The 20,311-nt window shown below is 45.1% G+C and overlaps 1 protein-coding gene across 1 annotated transcript in view; it reads right to left on the bottom strand.

Moving 5' to 3' along the window:
* The window catches only part of LOC126106482 (GILT-like protein 1), a 74,309-nt gene extending 60,287 nt beyond the window's left edge, over nucleotides 1-14,022 (bottom strand). Inside the window, exon 1 of the mRNA XM_049912782.1 lies at nucleotides 13,834-14,022. Coding sequence (XP_049768739.1) covers nucleotides 13,834-13,893 — 60 coding nt within the window. The 5' untranslated portion in view covers nucleotides 13,894-14,022. The remainder of the gene's footprint in view (nucleotides 1-13,833) is intronic.
* Between the last annotated feature and the right edge of the window lie 6,289 nt (nucleotides 14,023-20,311).

Genomic DNA, 20,311 nt, shown 5'->3' with positions numbered 1-20,311 from the left:
TTACCACATTAATTTTTTCCTGGTCAGTCAAATATTCAGGAAAATTTCTTTCGCAATTCTTTACAAAGTCTAGGGGGTGCCATCCGTTATATCTCTTTGCTGGGTCGAATTTTTCCTCGCTCTCTAATATTTTACTGAAGGGAATTTTTTCAGTAAAATGTGTAGGTACTGATTGTATTTTTCTTTCCAAGTCATACACTTTGCCTTGGATTTGTGAAGCGTTATGTTCACACTTCTTTTCGCAAGTAACAATCTGTTTGGTTAATTCTCTACTTGTTTCTGTTACAGATTGTTTGATCTGTGCAAATTCCACGTTACATTCTGTTTGTATTTCGGATTTAATACTGAATACCTTTTCGTCTACTTTAGTGATGACTAAAGGTTCTATTTGATCTTGAATTTTAATTACTTCAGTGTCAAATCTTTCGTTAATGTCATCAATTTGTCCTTGTACATTGGCAATATCGCCATTGATGACAGTAATTTCGCTTTTAATACTTTTGATTTCATTACTCACTGTTCCTACCCTTGAGTTGACTTCTTCAATTTGTTTACTAAGTCTGGTACCCTGCTCTTGCATTTGTTTACTAATATCACTACCCTGTGTTGCAATTAGCTGTCTTTGTTCTACATTTTGTTGCCCCAGTGCTGCGATTTGTGCATTAATATTGTCACTGTGTGCTGTAATTTGTGCCTTAATATTGTCATTGATATTGTCATTTTGCGCTGTAATTTGTGCCTTAATATTGTCATTTTGTGCAGACAGTATTTTAAGCAAGTCAGTCAGATTTAGTGTCTTTTCATTTTTAGATTCTACTGCCTTTTCGTGTTCAGATCCTACACCCCTTTCTGGTTTTGGTGATTCAAACATATCCCTCGATTCATCAGCATAGCCACTGTCTTCGACAACATCGCCTACATTATCTTGCTTAGTACGCGCTACACCCATAGCTTCGATCTGTTTATTAACGTCTGCGTGATAACGTACGTAATTTAACTCGCGCGTCATGCCATCTGTTGGTGTGCTGCCTGAACTGCTCTGGGTTGTATTCTGCTCTCGCGTGTCTCCATTTATTTCTAATTTCCTGTCCATTTTAGCTATTATTAAGTACTGATACCTTTTATTTTTAATTTAAACTGAACTTTCACTACTAGTTCTGTCAACTAATGTACAGGTTCGTGCCGCTGGACGTTTTATGTTCACTCAATGTTTGTAAAATGCTAACTACTTATACTTTTTTCCGTCTATAGGTGCAAAGTGAACAACGTCCTGTCACGCGGCGCCACGTATAACACTCGGACCTGCTACCACTGTACCATAACCTCAACGCTAGAAGCAGATTGTAACATAAAACAATTTTGTAAAAGAAACTATGGCACAAAGCAACAGAGCAGTGTTACCCTCTGAGAGGAATTTTGTTAGTTTGACCGTGTTGTTCCTAACGGAGGTGGCTTATCGGAAATGAAAGTAAGAATTATGTAAATATTGGAATAGTGACAAACAAAATTTTGCCTAGCTATACTATTCCTAGAATAAGGGAAACGGTCGCCAGCCTAATTAGGCAAGAGAAAGATTAACATTCTCGTTTATGAAAGTAGGTATAAGTAACTATAATGGACAACACAACAAACACAACCTAGACTTAGTAACACGCGAGTGCAATGAACTCTGACGCACATATGTTTTAAGATTGAAGCTAACAGTTAGAGCAGTAGGAACTATTTTCAAAATTAATACAGATACCGAAACACACTATTACGTTCAGGGTATACACAAAGTGAATGGTCTTTATAACATTATTATTAATGTGCACTTCTAATACACAAGAGAGACAAACACTTGGCAAACATGAGAATGTAACGTTTCACAACTACAGCTTTCTCACTTTTACTACAACGAAACACAATGTTGACAAAATTGCAAGAAACTGACTCTCCTTTTAGAATTTACTACAGGCAACAATGTGTTCATTTACTTTACTTAAGGACTTTTAATTTTACCGTTAGCAACAGTACTTTGATAAGCAGTTTTACTAGGAAAATTGTTTTCAGCAATTATCATTGACTTTAACTTTCTCTTTAATAAGTTCAAGAGGCATTATTTAACAAAGCTCTAGGCTTCAACGTACTTTCAGTAAGGACACTCGGTAATCACTTTACTTCAAACGGAGAGGACCCTGAGAGGTGTTATGATGAGGAGTAAAATCAAGGTAGGTACATAAATTCCGATATGAATTACCTTATATTTCAGCACATTAACAAATCCATTAGGCTGATCCTTCACTGTACATCAATGCAGTATTCCGATACAATGATTGCGCAATGTGGTGGCAACTGCATGTTGGTAGGTGGAATTGCAGGTAGAATTGCTGGACTCTGTCATTTCTTGGTGGCGATGATAGATACAAATTCCAGAATAGTTCCAGCTATTTATCCACCCATCCGAGGCATTGGAAAGAAGCAGGAAAAGCCTCTCTCTGAATCAGCACAATATGCACCTTTACAATGGCAGTGCACGGACTCTTAGATCGTCTCCGACTGCTTGCTCGTCTCCGACTGACTGTCAGTTCCACCTTTCCCACCTAGGCCAACCACAATTTGCGCGCGCTACACAGTTCCGTTCCCGAGGGGAACCACTACATCTTTTACATACAGAATAACTAAGAGCCCTAAGTGAGGATCAGCAGTTTACATAACAGCAAACAAATACATTAAATAAAACAGAACATTTTCACATATTGACATCTCTACAAAAAGTTATTCACACAAAATTACGATCATATACAGTAAGTTTTGTTCCTTCCAAATGGGACAAAGAGTATATATTGCAGATACACTACTTTGCATAGAATTAAATCAAGACACCAAAGTTTTTAACAAAGAAAAGAGTACACAATTTTATGTTATCGATTCCAACACATTTACAGACGATCAACAATGTAACAATAAATAAAGCAAAAAAAAAAAAAAATAAATAAATGCATACAGCATAAGAGCTGTGGTGTTACAACATGATAATTAAGAATTGTTGTAGAATTAATCAACAACTACTGTCTTTATAATATACTTACAATACCACCGTATCTGTTCAACAAATAAGCTCTTGTATATATTATCTAGAGAATACCACCCTCCAAATCCTCTGTCAAATTAAAAGTTTGTGGCCACTACCACAAAAACAAACGACGGGGTTGGGGGTGGACATTGGGTTTCAGGGCAACTGGACTCCGTCCCAGTGGTGTCCAGCCAGTTTGCTTTTCAGTATGTTTAAGGTCATTGTGTCTCGTTCTGGAAGACATTCATCGACTTTCTGTTATAAATCGTGCATTGAAAATTTACATGCCTCGAAGAATGTTTAAAATTGTGTAGTTCTTGGAAAGATCGTATTACGAGGGTGGTCTCTTTTTTGAACAGACACTAATTTAGCGTAGCAGTTTTGATGATAAAGGACTTGTGCAGCTGCTAAACACGAAACACAGTTAATGCGTTAGGAAACTTTTGTACCAATATCATCACTGCGTTTGTCTGCGTTCTCGAACAGTGTGTGTTACAGAATTAAAACACGAACTTCATACATTTCATAACTTTTCAGTCTGTAAGTGACATGTTTCAGCATGTCTCGTATGAAACAGTCGTTCTTCCAACTGAACGGATAAGATGGAGACGATCTTAAACTTCTGCACCGAGGTGACAGCAGTCAGCCGGCCGCTTCAATCGAGCAGCTCTAGGGGCTTCTGTCCAGAACCGCATTGATGCTACAGTCGCAGGTTCGAATCCTGCCCCGTGCGTGGATGTGTGTGATGTCCTTAGGTTAGTCAGGTTTAAGTAGTTCTAAGTTCTAGGGGACTGATGACTTCACATGCTAAGTCCCATAGTGCTCAGAGCCATTTGAACCATTTGACGACAGTCATGGTATAGCGATATGCACATAGACAGATGGCGGTAGTATCGCCTACACAAGGTATAAAAGGGCGCAGCAATACAGGAGCTGTTATTTGGGCTCGGGTGGTCCATGTGAAAAAGTTTCCGGTGTGATTATGGCCGCTCGACGGGAATTAATGGACTTGGAAAGCGCATTGGTTGGTGGAGCTAGAAGCATGAGACATTCTATTTCGTAAATCGTTATGAAATTCACTATTCCGAGATCTACAGTCTCAAGGGTGTGCCGAGAGAACCAGATTTCAGGCATTACCTCTGACCACGGATGACGACCGAGAGCATCTACAGGGCTATTACAAATGATTGAAGCGATTTCATAAATTCACTGTAGCTCCATTCATTGCCATATGGGGACGAAACACTACAGATACGTAGATAAACTCATAAAGTTTTGTTCGGCTGAAGCCGCACTTCAGGTTTCTGCCGCCAGAGCGCTCGAGAGCGCAGTGAGATAAAATGGCGACAGGAGCCGAGAAAGCGTATGTCGTGCTTGAAATACACTCACATCAGTCAGTCATAACAGTGCAACGACACTTCGGGCCGAAGTTCAACAAAGATCCACCAACTGCTAATTCCATTCGGCGATGGTATGCGCAGTTTAAAGCTTCTGGATGCCTCTGTAAGGGGAAATCAACGGGTCGGCCTGCAGTGAGCGAAGAAACGGTTGAACGCGTGCGGGCAAGTTTCACGCGTAGCCCGCGGAAGTCGACGAATAAAGCAAGCAGGGAGCTAAACGTACCACAGCCGACGGTTTGGAAAATCTTACGGAAAAGGCTAAAGCAGAATCCTTACCGTTTACAATTGCTACAAGCCCTGACACCCGATGACAAAGTCAAACGGTTTGAATTTTCGGCGCTCATAGAAGAGGATGCGTTCACTGCTAAACTTATTGTCAGTGATGAAGCAACATTTTTTCTTAATGGTGAAGTGAACAGACACAATGTTCGAATCTGGGCGGTAGAGAATCCTCAGGCATTCGTGCAGCAAATTGGCAATTCACCAAAAGTTAACGTGTTTTGTGCAATCCCACGGTTTAAAGTTTACGGCCCCTTTTTCTTCTGCGAAAAAAACGTTACAGGACAGGTGTATCTGGACATGCTGGAAAATTGGCTCATGCCACAACTGGAGACCGACAGCGCCGATTTCATCTTTCAACAGGATGGTGCTCCACCGCACTTCCATCATGATGTTCGGCATTTCTTAAACAGGAGATTGGAAAACCGATGAAGCGGTCGTGGTGGAGATCACGATCAGCAATTCATGTCATGGCCTCGACGCTCTCCCGACTTAACCCCATGCGATTTCTTTCTGTGGGGTTATGTGAAAGATTCAGTGTTTAAACCTCCTCTACCAAGAAACGTGCCAGAACTGCGAGCTCGCATCAACGATGCTTTCGAACTCATTGATGGGGACATGCTGCGCCGAGTGTGGGAGGAACTTGATTATCGGCTTGATGTCTGCCGAATCACTAAAGGAGCACATATCGAACATTTGTGAATGCCTAAAAAAACTTTTTGAGTTTTTGTATGTGTGTGCAAAGCATTGTGAAAATATCTCAAACAATAAAGTTATTGTAGAGCTGTGAAATAGCTTCAATCATTTGTAATAACCCTGTAGTTAGTTAGATAGTTAGTTAGCTAGTTAGTTACGTATTCCATTCATCACTCTCACGGATACCGTTCTGATGTGGCACGTGTCAAGTGCATAAGAAATGCACACATGAATGAAGGGTTTTTTTTTTAAGAAAGAAGCTTAAATTTTTTTTTTACCTACCCCATTCCCTTAAATGGCACAAAATGCATATATTATACCTATAGATTTATAGGTTCCTATCCAAGAATTTATCTGTGGTGTGGAAGGAGCTGTGAAGCGCGTTGTGAAGCGGCGTTTGCCTGGAGCTGTCAGACAAGCAACACTTCGTGAAATAACAGCAAAAAACAATGGGACGCATGACGAAAGCATCCGTTAGGACAGCGCGGCGAAATTTGGGGTTAATGGGCTGTGGCAGCAGACGACCGATGCGGGTGCCTCTGCTGACAGCACGACACCGCCTGCAGCGCCTCTCCTAGGCTCGTGACCATGTCGGTTGGACCCCAGAGTACTGGAAAACCGTGGCCTGGTCAGACGAGTCCCGATTTCAGTAGGTAAGAGCTGATGGTAGGGTTATGGTGTGGGCTGTGTTTACATGGAATGGACTGGGTTCCTCTGGTCCAACTGGACCGATCACTGACTGGAAATGGTTATGTTCGACTACTTGCAGGCCACTTGCAGCCATTCGTGGACTTCACGTTTCCAAAAAACGATGGAGTTTCTATGGATGACAATGCTCCATGTGCTTGGGGCACAGTTCTTCGCGACTGGTTTGAAGAACATTCTGGACAGTTCGAGCGAATGACTTGGCCACCCAGTTCGCCCGACATGAGTCCCATCCCTGGTCCAACTGGACCGATCACTGACTGGAAATAGTTATGTTCGACTACTTGCAGACCACTTGCAGCCATTCGTGGACTTCACGTTTCCAAAAAACGATGGAGTTTCTATGGATGACAATGCGCCATGTCCTTGGGGCACAGTTCTTCGCGACTGGTTTGAAGAACATTCTGGACAGTTCGAGCGAATGACTTGGCCACCCAGTTCGCCCGACATGAGTCCCATCTAACATTTACGGCATATAACTGAAAAGCCAGTTCGTGCACAAACTCCTACATCTGCAACACTTCCGCAATTAAGGACGGTTACAGAGGCAGCACGGATCAATATTTTTGGAGGGGACTTGCAACCACTCGGTGAGTGCATGTCAGGGCCGGCCGCGGTGGCCGTGCGGTTCTAGGCGCTGTAGTCCGGAACCGCGCTACTGCTACGGTCGCAGGTTCGAATCCTGCCTCGGGCGTGGATGTGTGTGATGTCGTTAGGTTAGTTAGGTTTAAGTAGTTCCAAGTTCTAGGGGACTGATGACCTCAGATGTTAAGTCCCGTAGTGCTCAGAGCCATTTGAACCATTTGAGTGCATGTCACGTCGAGCTGCTGCACTATCTCGGGCAAAAAAAGCTCCGAACCGACACCACGAGGTATCCATCCCACGACTCTTGTCAGCGCAGCGTACTATCTACTTGCGCAGCTTTCTGGTTAATTACGTTGCTTAATACTTTCGTGCCGACATACCTCACAGACTTCAGTCGTTCCAACCTTCTGTAGAACAGTATGAGACTCACCCTTCCATTACTTGCTTACAGGCATAAATGTTTTCAATTCCTTCGTCTCTCTTTCCGAAACAGTTTTACCGGAAATAAAGTAGATGGTTGGGTCCAGCATTATTCTTCTCTCCGAAGACAAAAAAGAAAGAGATTAACAAGAAATACCACAAAACATAAAAAATTGGAGCGCACCGCACAGCTTTGGTAAGTTTACGACATAAGCTCAACTGAACTGGGCGCATGCGAGAAAAACAGCAGTCACAGTAGAAGACGAACGGTGAGCGAATGGGAAGAGAACTTCCCGATTTCATTGTTGGGTACCTAGTCCGGATTTCAACAAGACAGTTACATCAAGCAGAAAATATACCTACTTTACGGACTATAAGACGCATTTATTTCTTAGAAAAACTGCCTCCAAAATTTAAGTGCGTGTTATACTCTAAATTAATACACTCCTGGAAATGGAAAAAAGAACACATTGACACCGGTGTGTCAGACCCACCATACTTGCTCCGGACACTGCGAGAGGGCTGTACAAGCAATAATCACACGCACGGCACAGCGGACACACCAGGAACCGCGGTGTTGGCCGTCGAATGGCGCTAGCTGCGCAGCATTTGTGCACCGCCGCCGTCAGTGTCAGCCAGTTTGCCGTGGCATACGGAGCTCCATCGCAGTCTTTAACACTGGTAGCATGCCGCGACAGCGTGGACGTGAACCGTATGTGCAGTTGACGGACTTTGAGCGAGGGCGTATAGTGGGCATGCGGGAGGCCGGGTGGACGTACCGCCGAATTGCTCAACACGTGGGGCGTGAGGTCTCCACAGTACATCGATGTTGTCGCCAGTGGTCGGCGGAAGGTGCACGTACCCGTCGACCTGGGACCGGACCGCAGCGACGCACGGATGCACGCCAAGACCGTAGGATCCTACGCAGTGTCGTAGGGGACCGCACCGCCACTTCCCAGCAAATTAGGGACACTGTTGCTCCTGGGGTATCGGCGAGGACCATTCGCAACCGTCTCCATGAAGCTGGGCTACGGTCCCGCACACCGTTAGGCCGTCTTCCGCTCACGCCCCAACATCGTGCAGCCCGCCTCCAGTGGTGTCGCGACAGGCGTGAATGGAGGGACGAATGGAGTGTCGTCTTCAGCGATGAGAGTCGCTCCTGCCTTGGTGCCAATGATGGTCGTATGCGTGTTTGGCGCCGTGCAGGTGAGCGCCACAATCAGCACTGCATACGACCGAGGCACACAGGGCCAACACCCGGCATCATGGTGTGGGGAGCGATCTCCTACACTGGCCGTACACCACTGGTGATCGTCGAGGGGACACTGAATAGTGCACGGTACATCCAAACCGTCATCGAACCCATCGTTCTACCATTCCTAGACCGGCAAGGGAACTTGCTGTTCCAACAGGACAATGCACGTCCGCATGTATCCCGTGCCACCCAACGTGCTCTAGAAGGTGTAAGTCAACTACCCTGGCCAGCAAGATCTCCGGATCTGTCCCCCATTGAGCAAGTTTGGGACTGGATGAAGCGTCGTCTCACGCGGTCTGCACGTCCAGCACGAACGCTGGTCCAACTGAGGCGCCAGGTGGAAATGGCATGGCAAGCCGTTCCACAGGACTACATCCAGCATCTCTACGATCGTCTCCATGGGAGAATAGCAGCTTGCATTGCTGCGAAAGGTGGATATACACTGTACTAGTGCCGACATTGTGCATGCTCTGTTGCCTGTGTCTATGTGCCTGTGGTTCTGTCAGTGTGATCATGTGATGTATCTGACCCCAGGAATGTGTCAATAAAGTTTCCCCTTCCTGGGACAATGAATTCACGGTGTTCTTATTTCAATTTCCAGGAGTGTATAAAAATGTACAGTGTTTGATTTAATATTCCCGCCAGTCTTCAAAATGGCCGTATACTCGATGCCGCGGGAAACCTATCTCTATCTGGCTACACTGGATTCGAGTGGCAGCAGCGGTCCACAGATGCGACCAACGTCAGTTGTGGGGATTCACAACACTGTCTGGCCTGTGAGGCGCCACTGCAGTCAACGGTGCACGTCTGCATCTACATCCACACTCCGCAAGCCACCTGACGGTGTGTGGCGGAGGGTACCTTGAGTACCTCTATCGGTTCTCCCTTCTATTCCAGTCTCGTATTGTTCGCGCGAAGAACGATTGTCGGTATGCCTCTGTGTGGGCTCTAATCTCTCTGATTTTATCCTCATGGTCTCTTCGCGAGATATACGTAGGAGGGAGCAATATACTGCTTTACTCCTCCGTGAAGATATGTTCTCGAAACTTCAACAAAAGCCCGTACCGAGCTACTGAGCGTCTCTCCTGCAGTCTTCCACTGGAGTTTATCTATCATCTCCGTAACGCTTTCGCGATAACTAAACTGTAACGAAGCGCGCTGCTCTCCGTTGGATCTTCTCTATCTCTTCTATCAACCCTATCTGGTATGGATCCCACACCGGTGAGCAGTATTCAAGCAGTGGAGGAACAAGTGTACTGTAACCTACTTCCTTTGTTTTCGGACTCCATTTCCTTATTCTTCCAATGAATCTCAGTCTGGCATCTGCTTTACCGACGGTTAATTTTATATGGTCATCACTCCTAATACCTACTCCCAGATAATTTATGGAATTAACTGCTTCCTGTATTGTAGGTAAATGATAAAGGATCAATCTATGTAATCGCAGCACATTAGACTTGTCTACGTTGACATTCAATTGTCATTCCCTGCACCGTGCGTCAATTCGTTGCAGACCCTCCTCCATTTCAGTATAATTTTCCATTGTTACAACCTCTCGATATACTACAGCATCATCCGCAAAAAGCCTCAGTGTCGTCAGCTTGAACTGAAAGTGATTTGTGTTATCGGGTACAGTACAATATTTTTGTTAGCAGCTAGTTTCGTAACGCAAAAAAATTATGCGGATTGTAAATAGAAAGTAATGGCATATTCAGAAGAATGTGGAAACAGAGCAGCTGAGTGGCATTTCGGCCCTCCACCAGCAGAAAAAACCATCCGCGACTGGCGGGATAGTAAAGAAGAGCTCGAGAAATTGAGGAAGACTAAATGTTTAAATAGAGGATTGAATGCAAAATGGCCAAAACCCGAAGATTTTCAGGTGTTTTAAAGTTAAATTCTTCTTATAAACTAAGAATTCTTGTTCAGTCTCGTTTTGCAATCTAACAATAAAAATTGTAAAAATGTAATTTTTTAAAAAAATTGTTTAAAATAAAGGTGCGTATTATAGTCAGCAGCGTGTTATAGCCCGTAAAATATGGTACAAAATATCTTTTCTAATTACAGTCCTCTTCCAAAAATGAATCATTTTGAGCAAAAATTTGAAAAGTGGAATAGAAAAAGAGGAGACGCACCTTTGGCACCGGGAGGGGGGAGGGGTTAGGTTTCTCACTACTGCACCCCATATGAGTATTTTCCGGAAGTTTCAAACTTTATAAATAGCTACCCCCCATTTTCTGTTTTTTGACTGATATGCCTACGGTACTTTTCCTTTTTAATTCACTCCACAATAATCAACTATTAGCCCTTGTGCTTCATTGATAGTTATACTGCACACTAATCTTACCATAAATTAGAAACATTTAAAGCTGAATGTTAAATTAGTTAAAATGAGTGGAATTCGTGAATGAGTACAGTCTTGCCTTTCCATTTTCCTGTTAATTTATCCGCTTTTATGACATTGTTTAGAACCTTTTTTTGCACTGTCATATTAGTAACACTGAACGAATTTTTTTGAGGAAGTTTACACTTCCGTATTGTTTCATCTTTGTATCATTGCACTTAAACACATTTTCTTCCGCTGGTAACACGTTCTGCATAGCCTGATTTGTTTGTCGAACTACGTCATTTCTCGCCGCTAAAATTATTCGCTTGCGTAATCTTTCTTTGATTATGCAGTTTCGGTCTTTAAGCGGATACACTTTCTGAATGACTTGTTCCTCTGTTGCGCAACTTTCCTGTGAACAAGATTTTGTCAGATACTAATGGGTTACGTGCCATTTCGAAGCTGTTTTCTAGAACTTCCGAGAATACTCTGGAACCCTGGGAAAAATTCGTTAGTGATCGAGAATATTCGTGAAAGCTTCTGATGCTGATTCATTAATAAAATCCCCCAAATATCACCATTCATATGCTTTCGCCTAGTCATTGTAATTTCTCTCGTTTTAGTTCTACTTAATCAAAAAAATCTTTTACAATGTAAACTAAACCTCGAGCACATTACAGAGCAATCTCGATATTTTTTCCGTGAAAGATACACTGATACGAAAGGGACAGGAGGTCTACATCTACATATACATCTACATACATACTCCGCAAGCCAGCGTACGGTGAGTGGCGGCGGGTGCCTTGTACCAAAAGTAGTCGTTTCGCTATAGGTTCCATTCGTAAACAGAGCAAGAGAAAAACGACAGTCTATAAGCCTCCGTACCAGCACTGACCACTCTGAGCTCATCTTCGTGGTTCTCACGCGAAATGTAGTTTGGCGGCAGTAGAATCGCTCTACAGTCAGCTTTAAAGTCCGGTTCTCTAAACTTTCTCAATAGTGTTCCTCAGAGAGAACGACGGCGTGCCTCTAGAGATCCTCTTCTGAGCTCCCGAGGCGCCTATGTTACACTTGTGCCTTGTTCGAACCTACTGGTAAGAAATCTGGTAGCCCACTTCTGGAGTACTTCGATGTGTTCCTTCAATCCGACCTGGTACGGATGTCAAACACTCGAGTAGTACTTGAGGCTAGGTCGCACTATTGTGGTCTTCTTTACAGATCAACCAGACTTGCCTAAAATTCTCCCAGTAAAGTGAAGTCGATCATTCCCCTTCCCTGTTACAACGTTTACATACTCACTCCATTTCATATCGGTATGCAACGTTACGAGTAGACATTTATTCGACGCCACTGTGTCAAGCAGGACACTACGAACCCTGCTTTCGAATATTATCGATTTTTTTTTCCCACTCATCAGCATTAACTTACATTTTTCTGCATTCAGAGCTAGCTTCCATTCATGACACCAATTAGAAATCTTGCCTTAGTCATCTTGTATTCTCCTACAGTCAACGTCGACCACATCGCATACAGCACGTCATCACTGGTAAAGAGCCGCACACTGTTGCTTACCCTCTCCGCTGGATTATTTGTGCATAAAAAGAAGAGCAGCGGTCCTGTCACACTTCCCTCGGGCACTCCTGGGGATCCATTGCCTCTGATCAACACTCGCGGTCGAGGACAACACACTGGCTTCTGTTACTTGTGGCGTCGTGGTGGCTACCGTGATGCGATGGCGACAACTTCGGGCGCTCCGTACCACTTCAGTTGTCCAAAACAACAGCAGCCGCCGCCGCACAACCACTGCTCGACGGCACCAGGGGCGGCAGCGTCAGACACAAAAGCGAGTGACTGGCGGTGGCTGGTTTTGGAGGCATAGTCAACGCATTACTACATTAGTTTGCGAATGTACTGACTTCGGTATCTGTGTTGTTGGTGTTGTCTTCAGTTGAAAGATTGGTCTGATGCAGCTCTCCATGCTGCTCTACCCTGTGCAAGCCTCTTCATCTCCAAAAAACTACTGCAACCTACATCCTTCTTACTGCACTCATCTCTTGGCCTCCCTCTACGGTTTTCACCCACTACGCGCTTTTCTCCAGTATTAAATTGGTGATCCCTTAATGCCTCAGAATCTGTCCTATCAACCGATTCCTACTTCTAGTCAGTTTGTGCCACAAATTTCTATTCTCCCTAATTCTGTTCAGTACCTCCTCATAAGATACGTCATGTACTCATTTAACTTTGAACATTATTCTGCAGCACCGCGTTTCAAAGGCTTCTGTTCTTTTTTTTCTAAACTTTTATTGCCCATATTTCACTTCCATACATCGCTACACTCCATACAAATACTTTCAGAAAGGACTCCCTGACACTTAAATCTCGACTCGATGTTAACAAATTTCTTCACTAACGCTTTTCTCGCCATTGCCAGTCTACATTTTATATCCTCCCTACTTCGAGCGTCATCAGTTATTTTGCTTCCCAAATAGCAAAACTCATCTACTACTTCAAGTGTCTCCTTGCCTAATGTAATTCCCTCAGCATCACTTAATTCGACTACATTCCATTACCCTCGTTTTGCTTTTGTTGATGTTCATCTTATATCCTACTTTCAAGACACTGTCCATTCCATTTAACTACTGTACTCTTCCAAATCGTTTTCTGTCTGTGACAGAATTACAATGTCACTGGCAAACCTTGAAGTTTTTGCATCTTCTCCCTGGACTTTAATTCCTACTCCAAATTTTTCTTTTGTTTCCTTTACTACTTGCTGAGTATATACATTAAATAACATCGGGGATAGGCTACAACCGTGTCTCACTCCCTTCTCAACCATTGCATCACTTTCGTGCCTCTCGACTCTTATAACTGGCAGCTGGTTTCTGCACAAATTGTAAATAGCATTTCGCCTCCTGCCACGTTTAGAATTTGAAACAGAGCATTCGTGTTTACATGTAAATAAATAAACGTGTGTCTTTATGACATTCACCTCAAGCGACACTATTTTTTCCGGAATTCCCGAATTATGGGGCTTTTCAATAAAACGGATGACCCACTGTCCCAGTAAGTCCGTAGGAACGAAGTTCCACCATGCTTGGATACTAACAGCGCTTACCTGAGTTATGAAGGCGGTGGCAACGAGGCAGAACGCCGCGAAGCTACGCGGCAGGGACATCCTGCGGGGTGACAGCGTCCAGTGAACGGGTGCGGGGCGGCTGGAGCTGGAACGCACAGCACGGGCGAGACAGGCGGGTACCGGTAGAAACGTCTGGGGCCGTCTCACGGTCTCGCAGCTCCCACTAGGACTGCGTTTCGGCCTCGGTTTCCGCCGCGCAGCCGTCACCAATGCAATAGCTAGGGTCGCCCGTGCGAGGATAAGATAAGAGCCGTCACACGTCCACCTAGACACTCACCGACCTTCCAAGTCACAGCGACCTTGCCCGACGCTACGAGCTTTCTTAAAACACCAACACCGGCTCGCTCAAAATGTCGTTTACAAGTGTGGCGCTGGCAGACAGGAGCTCTCTGCTTCTGCACTGAGGTGATGAAAGTCACGGGATACCTTCCTAATATCCTGTCGGATCTCGTTTTGCCACGCGTATTGCAGAAACGTGACGTGGCATGGACTCAACAAGTGGTTGGAAGTCTCCTGCAGAGAAACTGAGCCATGTTCCTCCTACAGCAGTCTGCAACTGGGAGAGACTTCCCGGAGCAGGATTTTATGCACGAACTGACGTCGCGATAATGTCCCATTAATGTTCGATGGGATTCATATCGACCGATCTGGGTGACCAAATCATTCCCTCGAACTGTCCAGAATATTCTTCAAACCATCAGAGAACTTTTGTCGCCCGGTGACATAGCGAATTGTCACCCATAAAAATTCGTCACTGTTTGGGGCCATGAAGCACTTGAATGGCTGCAAATGGTGTCCAAGTAGCCAACCATAACCAATAATGGCTTCCTTTTAACCGGAGGACCCAGTGCATCCCATGCAAACACAGGCGACACCACTATGGAGCCACCACAGTTAGAGTAGTTTTGGGCCAGCTTGTCTCACGAGAGGATTTAACGGCGTTATGACACCTGTCCCAAGTGAAGCAGTGCACGTAACCAGCGCGCCGAGGCTGTTACGTCATACAGAGAAGTCGACTCACACCGGCGAGTTCTCTTTGTATTTCACTCGGTACTGAAATCACTGAAACAACACCACACACCCTCTTAATCACTAAACTTTAATTTCGTTCCTCCTCCCGTTTTGGGTTCTCCACTTTTTCACATTATCGACTGCATGTCATTTTGCATAGAGCAGCTGCAGCATTCGAAATGCAGTCGATCGAAACGATTCACTGTCGAGGATAGACACTGATGAACCAAAATATTGAGACTCCCTGGTTAACAGCATGTTGGCACACACTTCGGAAAGCAATCAGCAGCGTTGCTACGTTCGATTTATTCGCCAATTAGTGGCAGGCGTCTGGAGCTATGCGCCACACAGGTCACACAGTTACGAATAAATTACGGGCCGGTGATTTGTGGGCTCGGTGCTGGTGGCCCGTAGCATCCCAGGCAGGTTGCAGCGAATTTGGTGGCCGAGACATCGAAATGAGTTCTTATTTGAATTGAAATTTGTGGTAAGGTCTTATGGGACCAAACTGCTGAAGTCATCGGTCGCTAAGCCTACACATTACTTAATATAACCTAAACTAACTTACGCTATGGACAACACACACACATCCATGCCAGGGGGAGGACCCGAACCGCCGACGGGGGGAGCATGAGTTCTTATCTTGCCCATCACCCCACAGCAGTGACTCTACCCTCCTGACGCTGAAAGATGTCCTGCTGGAAGACGCCACCGCCGTCTGGGAACGCGTGAAGCATTACGTGATACACTTGGTGTGTGGAAACGTTTACATCTACATCTACTTCTACATCCATACTCCGCAAGCCTCCTGACGGTGTGTGCCGGAGGGTACCTTGAGTACCTCTATCGGTTCTCCCTTCTATTCCAGTCTCGTATTGTTCGTGGAAAGAAGGATTGTCGGTATGCCTCTGTGTGGGCTCTAATCTCTCTGATTTTATCCTCATGGTCTCTTCGCGAGATATACGTAGGAGGGAGCAATATACTGCTTGACTCTTCGGTGAAGGTATGTTCTCGAAACTTCAACAAAAGCCCGTTCCGAGCTACTGAGCGTCTCTCCTGTAGAGTCTTCCACTGGAGTTTATCTATCATCTCCGTAACGCTTTCGCGATTACTAGATGATCCTGTAACGTAGCGCGCTGCTCTCCATTCGATCTTCTCTACCTCTACTGTCAACCCTGTGTGGTACGGATCCCACACTGCTGAGCAGTATTCAAGCAGTGGGCGAACAAGCGTACTGTAACCTACTTCCTTCGTTTTCGAATTGCATTTCCTTAGGATTCTTCCAATGAATCTCAGTCTGGCATCTGCTTTACCGACGATCAACTTTATATGATGATTCCATTTTAAATCACTCCTAATGCGTACTCCCAGATAATTTATGGAATTAACTGCTTCCAGTTGCTGACCAGCTATTTTGTAGCTAAATGATAAGGGATCTATCTTTCTATGTATTCGCAGCACATTACACTTGTCTACATTGAGATTGAATTGCCATTCCCTGCACCATGCGTCAATTCGCTGCAGATCCTCCTGCATTTCAGTACAATTTTCCATTGCTACAACCTCTCGATATACCACAGCATCATCAGCAAAAAGCCTCAGTGAACTTCCGATGTCATCCACAAGGTCATTTATGTATATTGTGAATAGCAACGGTCCTACGACACTCCCCTGCGACACACCTGAAATCACTCCTACTTCGGAAGACTTCTCTCCATTGAGAGTCCGTTGCTGTCGGGACATCCTTGGTTACTACCAGCCGCGTAGGCGCTCAGACTAGATTACGTGGAAGGTTTGGACAGGATTTCGGGTAAACATCATGTAGCATTCGAAAACATTTATTACAAAGGATCGTAAGTATAAATTTCCAGTTCCACATTAAGCATAATTTCTGCATACTTCGGCCCGCCGTTATAGCCGAGCGGTTCTAGGCGCTAGAGTCTGGAACCGCGGGACCGCTGCGGTCGCAGGTTCGAATCCTGCCTCGGGCATGGGCCACTGTTCTCCAGTCGTCTAGCGTCCAACCGATACGGTCACGAGCCCAGGGGAAGCGCTGCACGCGATGTCGCGGTGTCAGCAGAGGCACTCGGCTCTGTCGTCTGTTGCCACAGCCCATTTTCGCAAAATTTCATCGCACTGTCCTAACGGATACGTTCGTCGTACGTCCCACGTAAATTCCTGCGGCTATTTCGCGCACTGTTGCTTGTCTGATAGCAGTGACAAGTGTACGCGAACGCCGCTGCACTCGGTCGTTAAGTGAAGGCGCTGTCCGTGGTGAGTGGTGACACCTGAAATCTGGCGCTCTCAGCACACTCTTGACGCTGTGGATCTCGGAATGCAGAACTCCCTACTGATTTCCCAAATGAAATGTCTCATGCGTGTAGCTCGTACTACCATCCGGCGTTCGAAGTATATTAATTCCACGAGAACTTTTAACATTGCAGGGCGTCAGCAATCGTGAATAATTTGATGATTATAAAGAATCCGCCTCGATTGCAAATAGAAACCGGATGTTAATCTAGGTTTCGGCGCGGATAACCACGCCTTCTTCGGAACAAGCTAAAACTACAAACTGCCCAAAGAGGCACGGTCCAACATTAATACAGAACGCCCAAAGGGGCAAAAGACTCGCATAAAATGTAAAATAAACGGTACGTGTGTACCACGTCAATAGCTGTACTCAGCTCGAACGTCAGAAGCGTGTTTCCTCACCCCAGCCAACATTCGACGGGCCGCGGCGTCTCAGCTAAACTGAGGTGGCGCCGGCAGCTGAGCTGTGAGAATCTCGGAAAGGAACGCGTATGAGCAAATTGAGATATCGTCTTCTTCCATGTGACTGGCATAAATGTGTTACGAAAGTGATCTGATGACCGGGTCAAAGCTGCAGGGCGCTCTAGTCATGGAGTCTGCGGCTGGTCCCGGCGGAGATTCGAGTCCTCCCTCGGGCATGGGTGTGTGTGTGTTTGTCCTTAGGATAATTTACGTTAAGTAGTGTGTAAGCTTAGGGACTGGTGACCTTAGCAGTTAAGTCCCATAAGATTTCTCACACATTTGAACATTTGAAAGGCGCAGGAAGTTAATGCGTGTGTATGTATAACGTGCTAGCTTGTGGACGATTTTATAGAACTATACAACGTGGATAGGCTGATACTATAAATATGGGGTAGCAAATTCCACGGATGGTCAAAACGCGTGCACGCAGGACAGACAATATACCATCAGCCAGAAGCAAGCTAAAAATATGGGGGATGAATAACCCATTTTTCAATTACTTGGGGTCGGTGATAGTATTTGATGACTACGCTTGGATAAGCGTGTAAAGTTACTATATTAAATTCTAAGCGCTATTGACCAGCAAAGGGTCAAATTAGTATGACAGGCTTAATGTAATTGCGTGAAAGGACGTACAACGTCGCCTTCATCGCCTTTAATATCTAATGACCGGCAGAGGTCATTTTGAATAGTGGTATCGGATATGTACCAAAATAGTGTAAGAAGAACCTAAAGCTAAACTAAGTTCTTAAAATCAGGTATTTGAGGTACTGAACCATGAAGCTTAATCAAGTGAGGTCTGTGAACGCAAATAGCGTGGAGCAGACAAACTACCTTTATGTTCTAATAGCTGTTGACGTGAATGGTCCAATAATGTAACGGGCTTAATATACAGGGTGATCAAGAAGTCAGTATAAATTTGAAAACTGAATAAATCACGTAATAATGTAGATAGAGAGGTACAAATTGACACACATGCTTGGAATGACATGGGGTTCTATTAGAACCAAAAAATACAAGAGTTCAAAAAATGTGCGACAGATGGCGCTTCATCTGATCAGAATAGCAATAATTAGCATAACAAAGTAAGACAAAGCAAAGATGATGATCTTTACAGGAAATGCTCAATATGTCCACCATCATTCCTCAACAATAGATATACTCGAGGAATAATGTTGTGAACAGCACTGTAAAACATGTCCGGAGATACGGCGAGGCATTGGCGTCGGATGTTGTCTTTCGGCATCCCTAGAGATGTCGGTCGATTACGATGCACTTGCGACTTCAGGTAACCCCAAAGCCAATAATCGCACGGACTGAGGTCTGGGGACCTGGGAGGCCGAGCATGACAAAAGTTGCGGCTGAGCACACGATCATCACCAAACGACGCGCGCAAGAGATCTTTCACGCATATAGCAATATGGGGTGTTTTTTTTTTTGTTCTAATAAAACCCCATGTCATTCCAAGCATGTGTGTCAATTTTTACCTCTCTATCTACATTATTCCGTGGTTTATTAAGTTTTCAAATTTATACTGAGTTTTTGATCACCCGGTACATGCGTGAAAGGACGTGCAACGTCGCTTTCATCGCCCTTATTATCTGTTGACCGAGAGAGGTCAAAGTGATTAGTGCTATCAGGTGTTACCAAAATGGTATGCAAAGTTATGTGTATATGCGTGGAGAGACGCACGACGTCAATTCGACGTTTTTTTTAAAAAAAGGTTAAGGATTTATTTCCAAAATTTTAGGCCAGAGCTCAGTTTACCTGAGAGCACGCAGCCCACCGAACGTTGGCTGGGGTGAGGTTCAAATGGCTCTGAGCACTATGGGACTTAACATCTGTGGTCACCAGTCCCCTAGAACTTAGAACTACTTAAACCCGACTAACCTAAGGACATCACAGAACACCCAGTCATCACGAGGCAGATAAAATCCTTGACCCCGCCGGGAATCGAACCCGGGAACCCGTGCGTGGGAAGCGAGAACGCTACCGCACGACCACGAGCTGCGGACGCTAGGGTGGGGAAGCACGCTTCTGACGTTTGAGCTAAGTACAGCTACTGACACGGTACACGCGTAACGTTTATTTTACATTTTATGCGAGTGTTTTGCCCTTTTTGGCGTTCTGTATTAATGCTGGACCATGCCTCTTTAGGCAGTTTGTAGTTTTAGCGTGTTCCGAAGACGGCGTGGTTATCCGCGCCGGAACCTAGGTCAACATCCGGTTTCTATTTGCAATCGAGGCGGATTGTTTATAATCACTATATTAATTCGCACGGTGCGGCCATTATCAGGTCGAAAACTTTTCCATATGGATCACCGGAGTACAAATGACAGCCACGCCGATGCACTGCCCTTTTGTACCTCGTGTACGCGATATTACCGCCATCTGTATATCTGCATATCACTGCCGCATGACCTTTGTCGCCTTAGTGCAAAGTCTGCTCGAGGACACTTCAGGTACCAATAGCGATATACACACTGACGGCCAAAACAGTATGTCCGCTGAACACGCCTTCCGACACTGTGGGCGCGTTGCGCCGTAGGAGAAGAACAGAAGCGGATCGCAGATGAATGCGGACTCACGGAAGTGACCGTATGGGCTGCAAATGTGGAAATCGGCCAACGCGCGCGCTTTTCACAAAGTGCAGACAGCTGCACCCACCCCTGTG

This window comes from Schistocerca cancellata, chromosome 10 (assembly GCF_023864275.1).
Source record: "Schistocerca cancellata isolate TAMUIC-IGC-003103 chromosome 10, iqSchCanc2.1, whole genome shotgun sequence".
Classification (NCBI taxonomy): domain Eukaryota; kingdom Metazoa; phylum Arthropoda; class Insecta; order Orthoptera; family Acrididae; genus Schistocerca; species Schistocerca cancellata.
The sequence above is the reverse complement of the archived record's forward strand: the minus strand, read 5'-3'. Positions and strand labels throughout refer to the sequence as shown.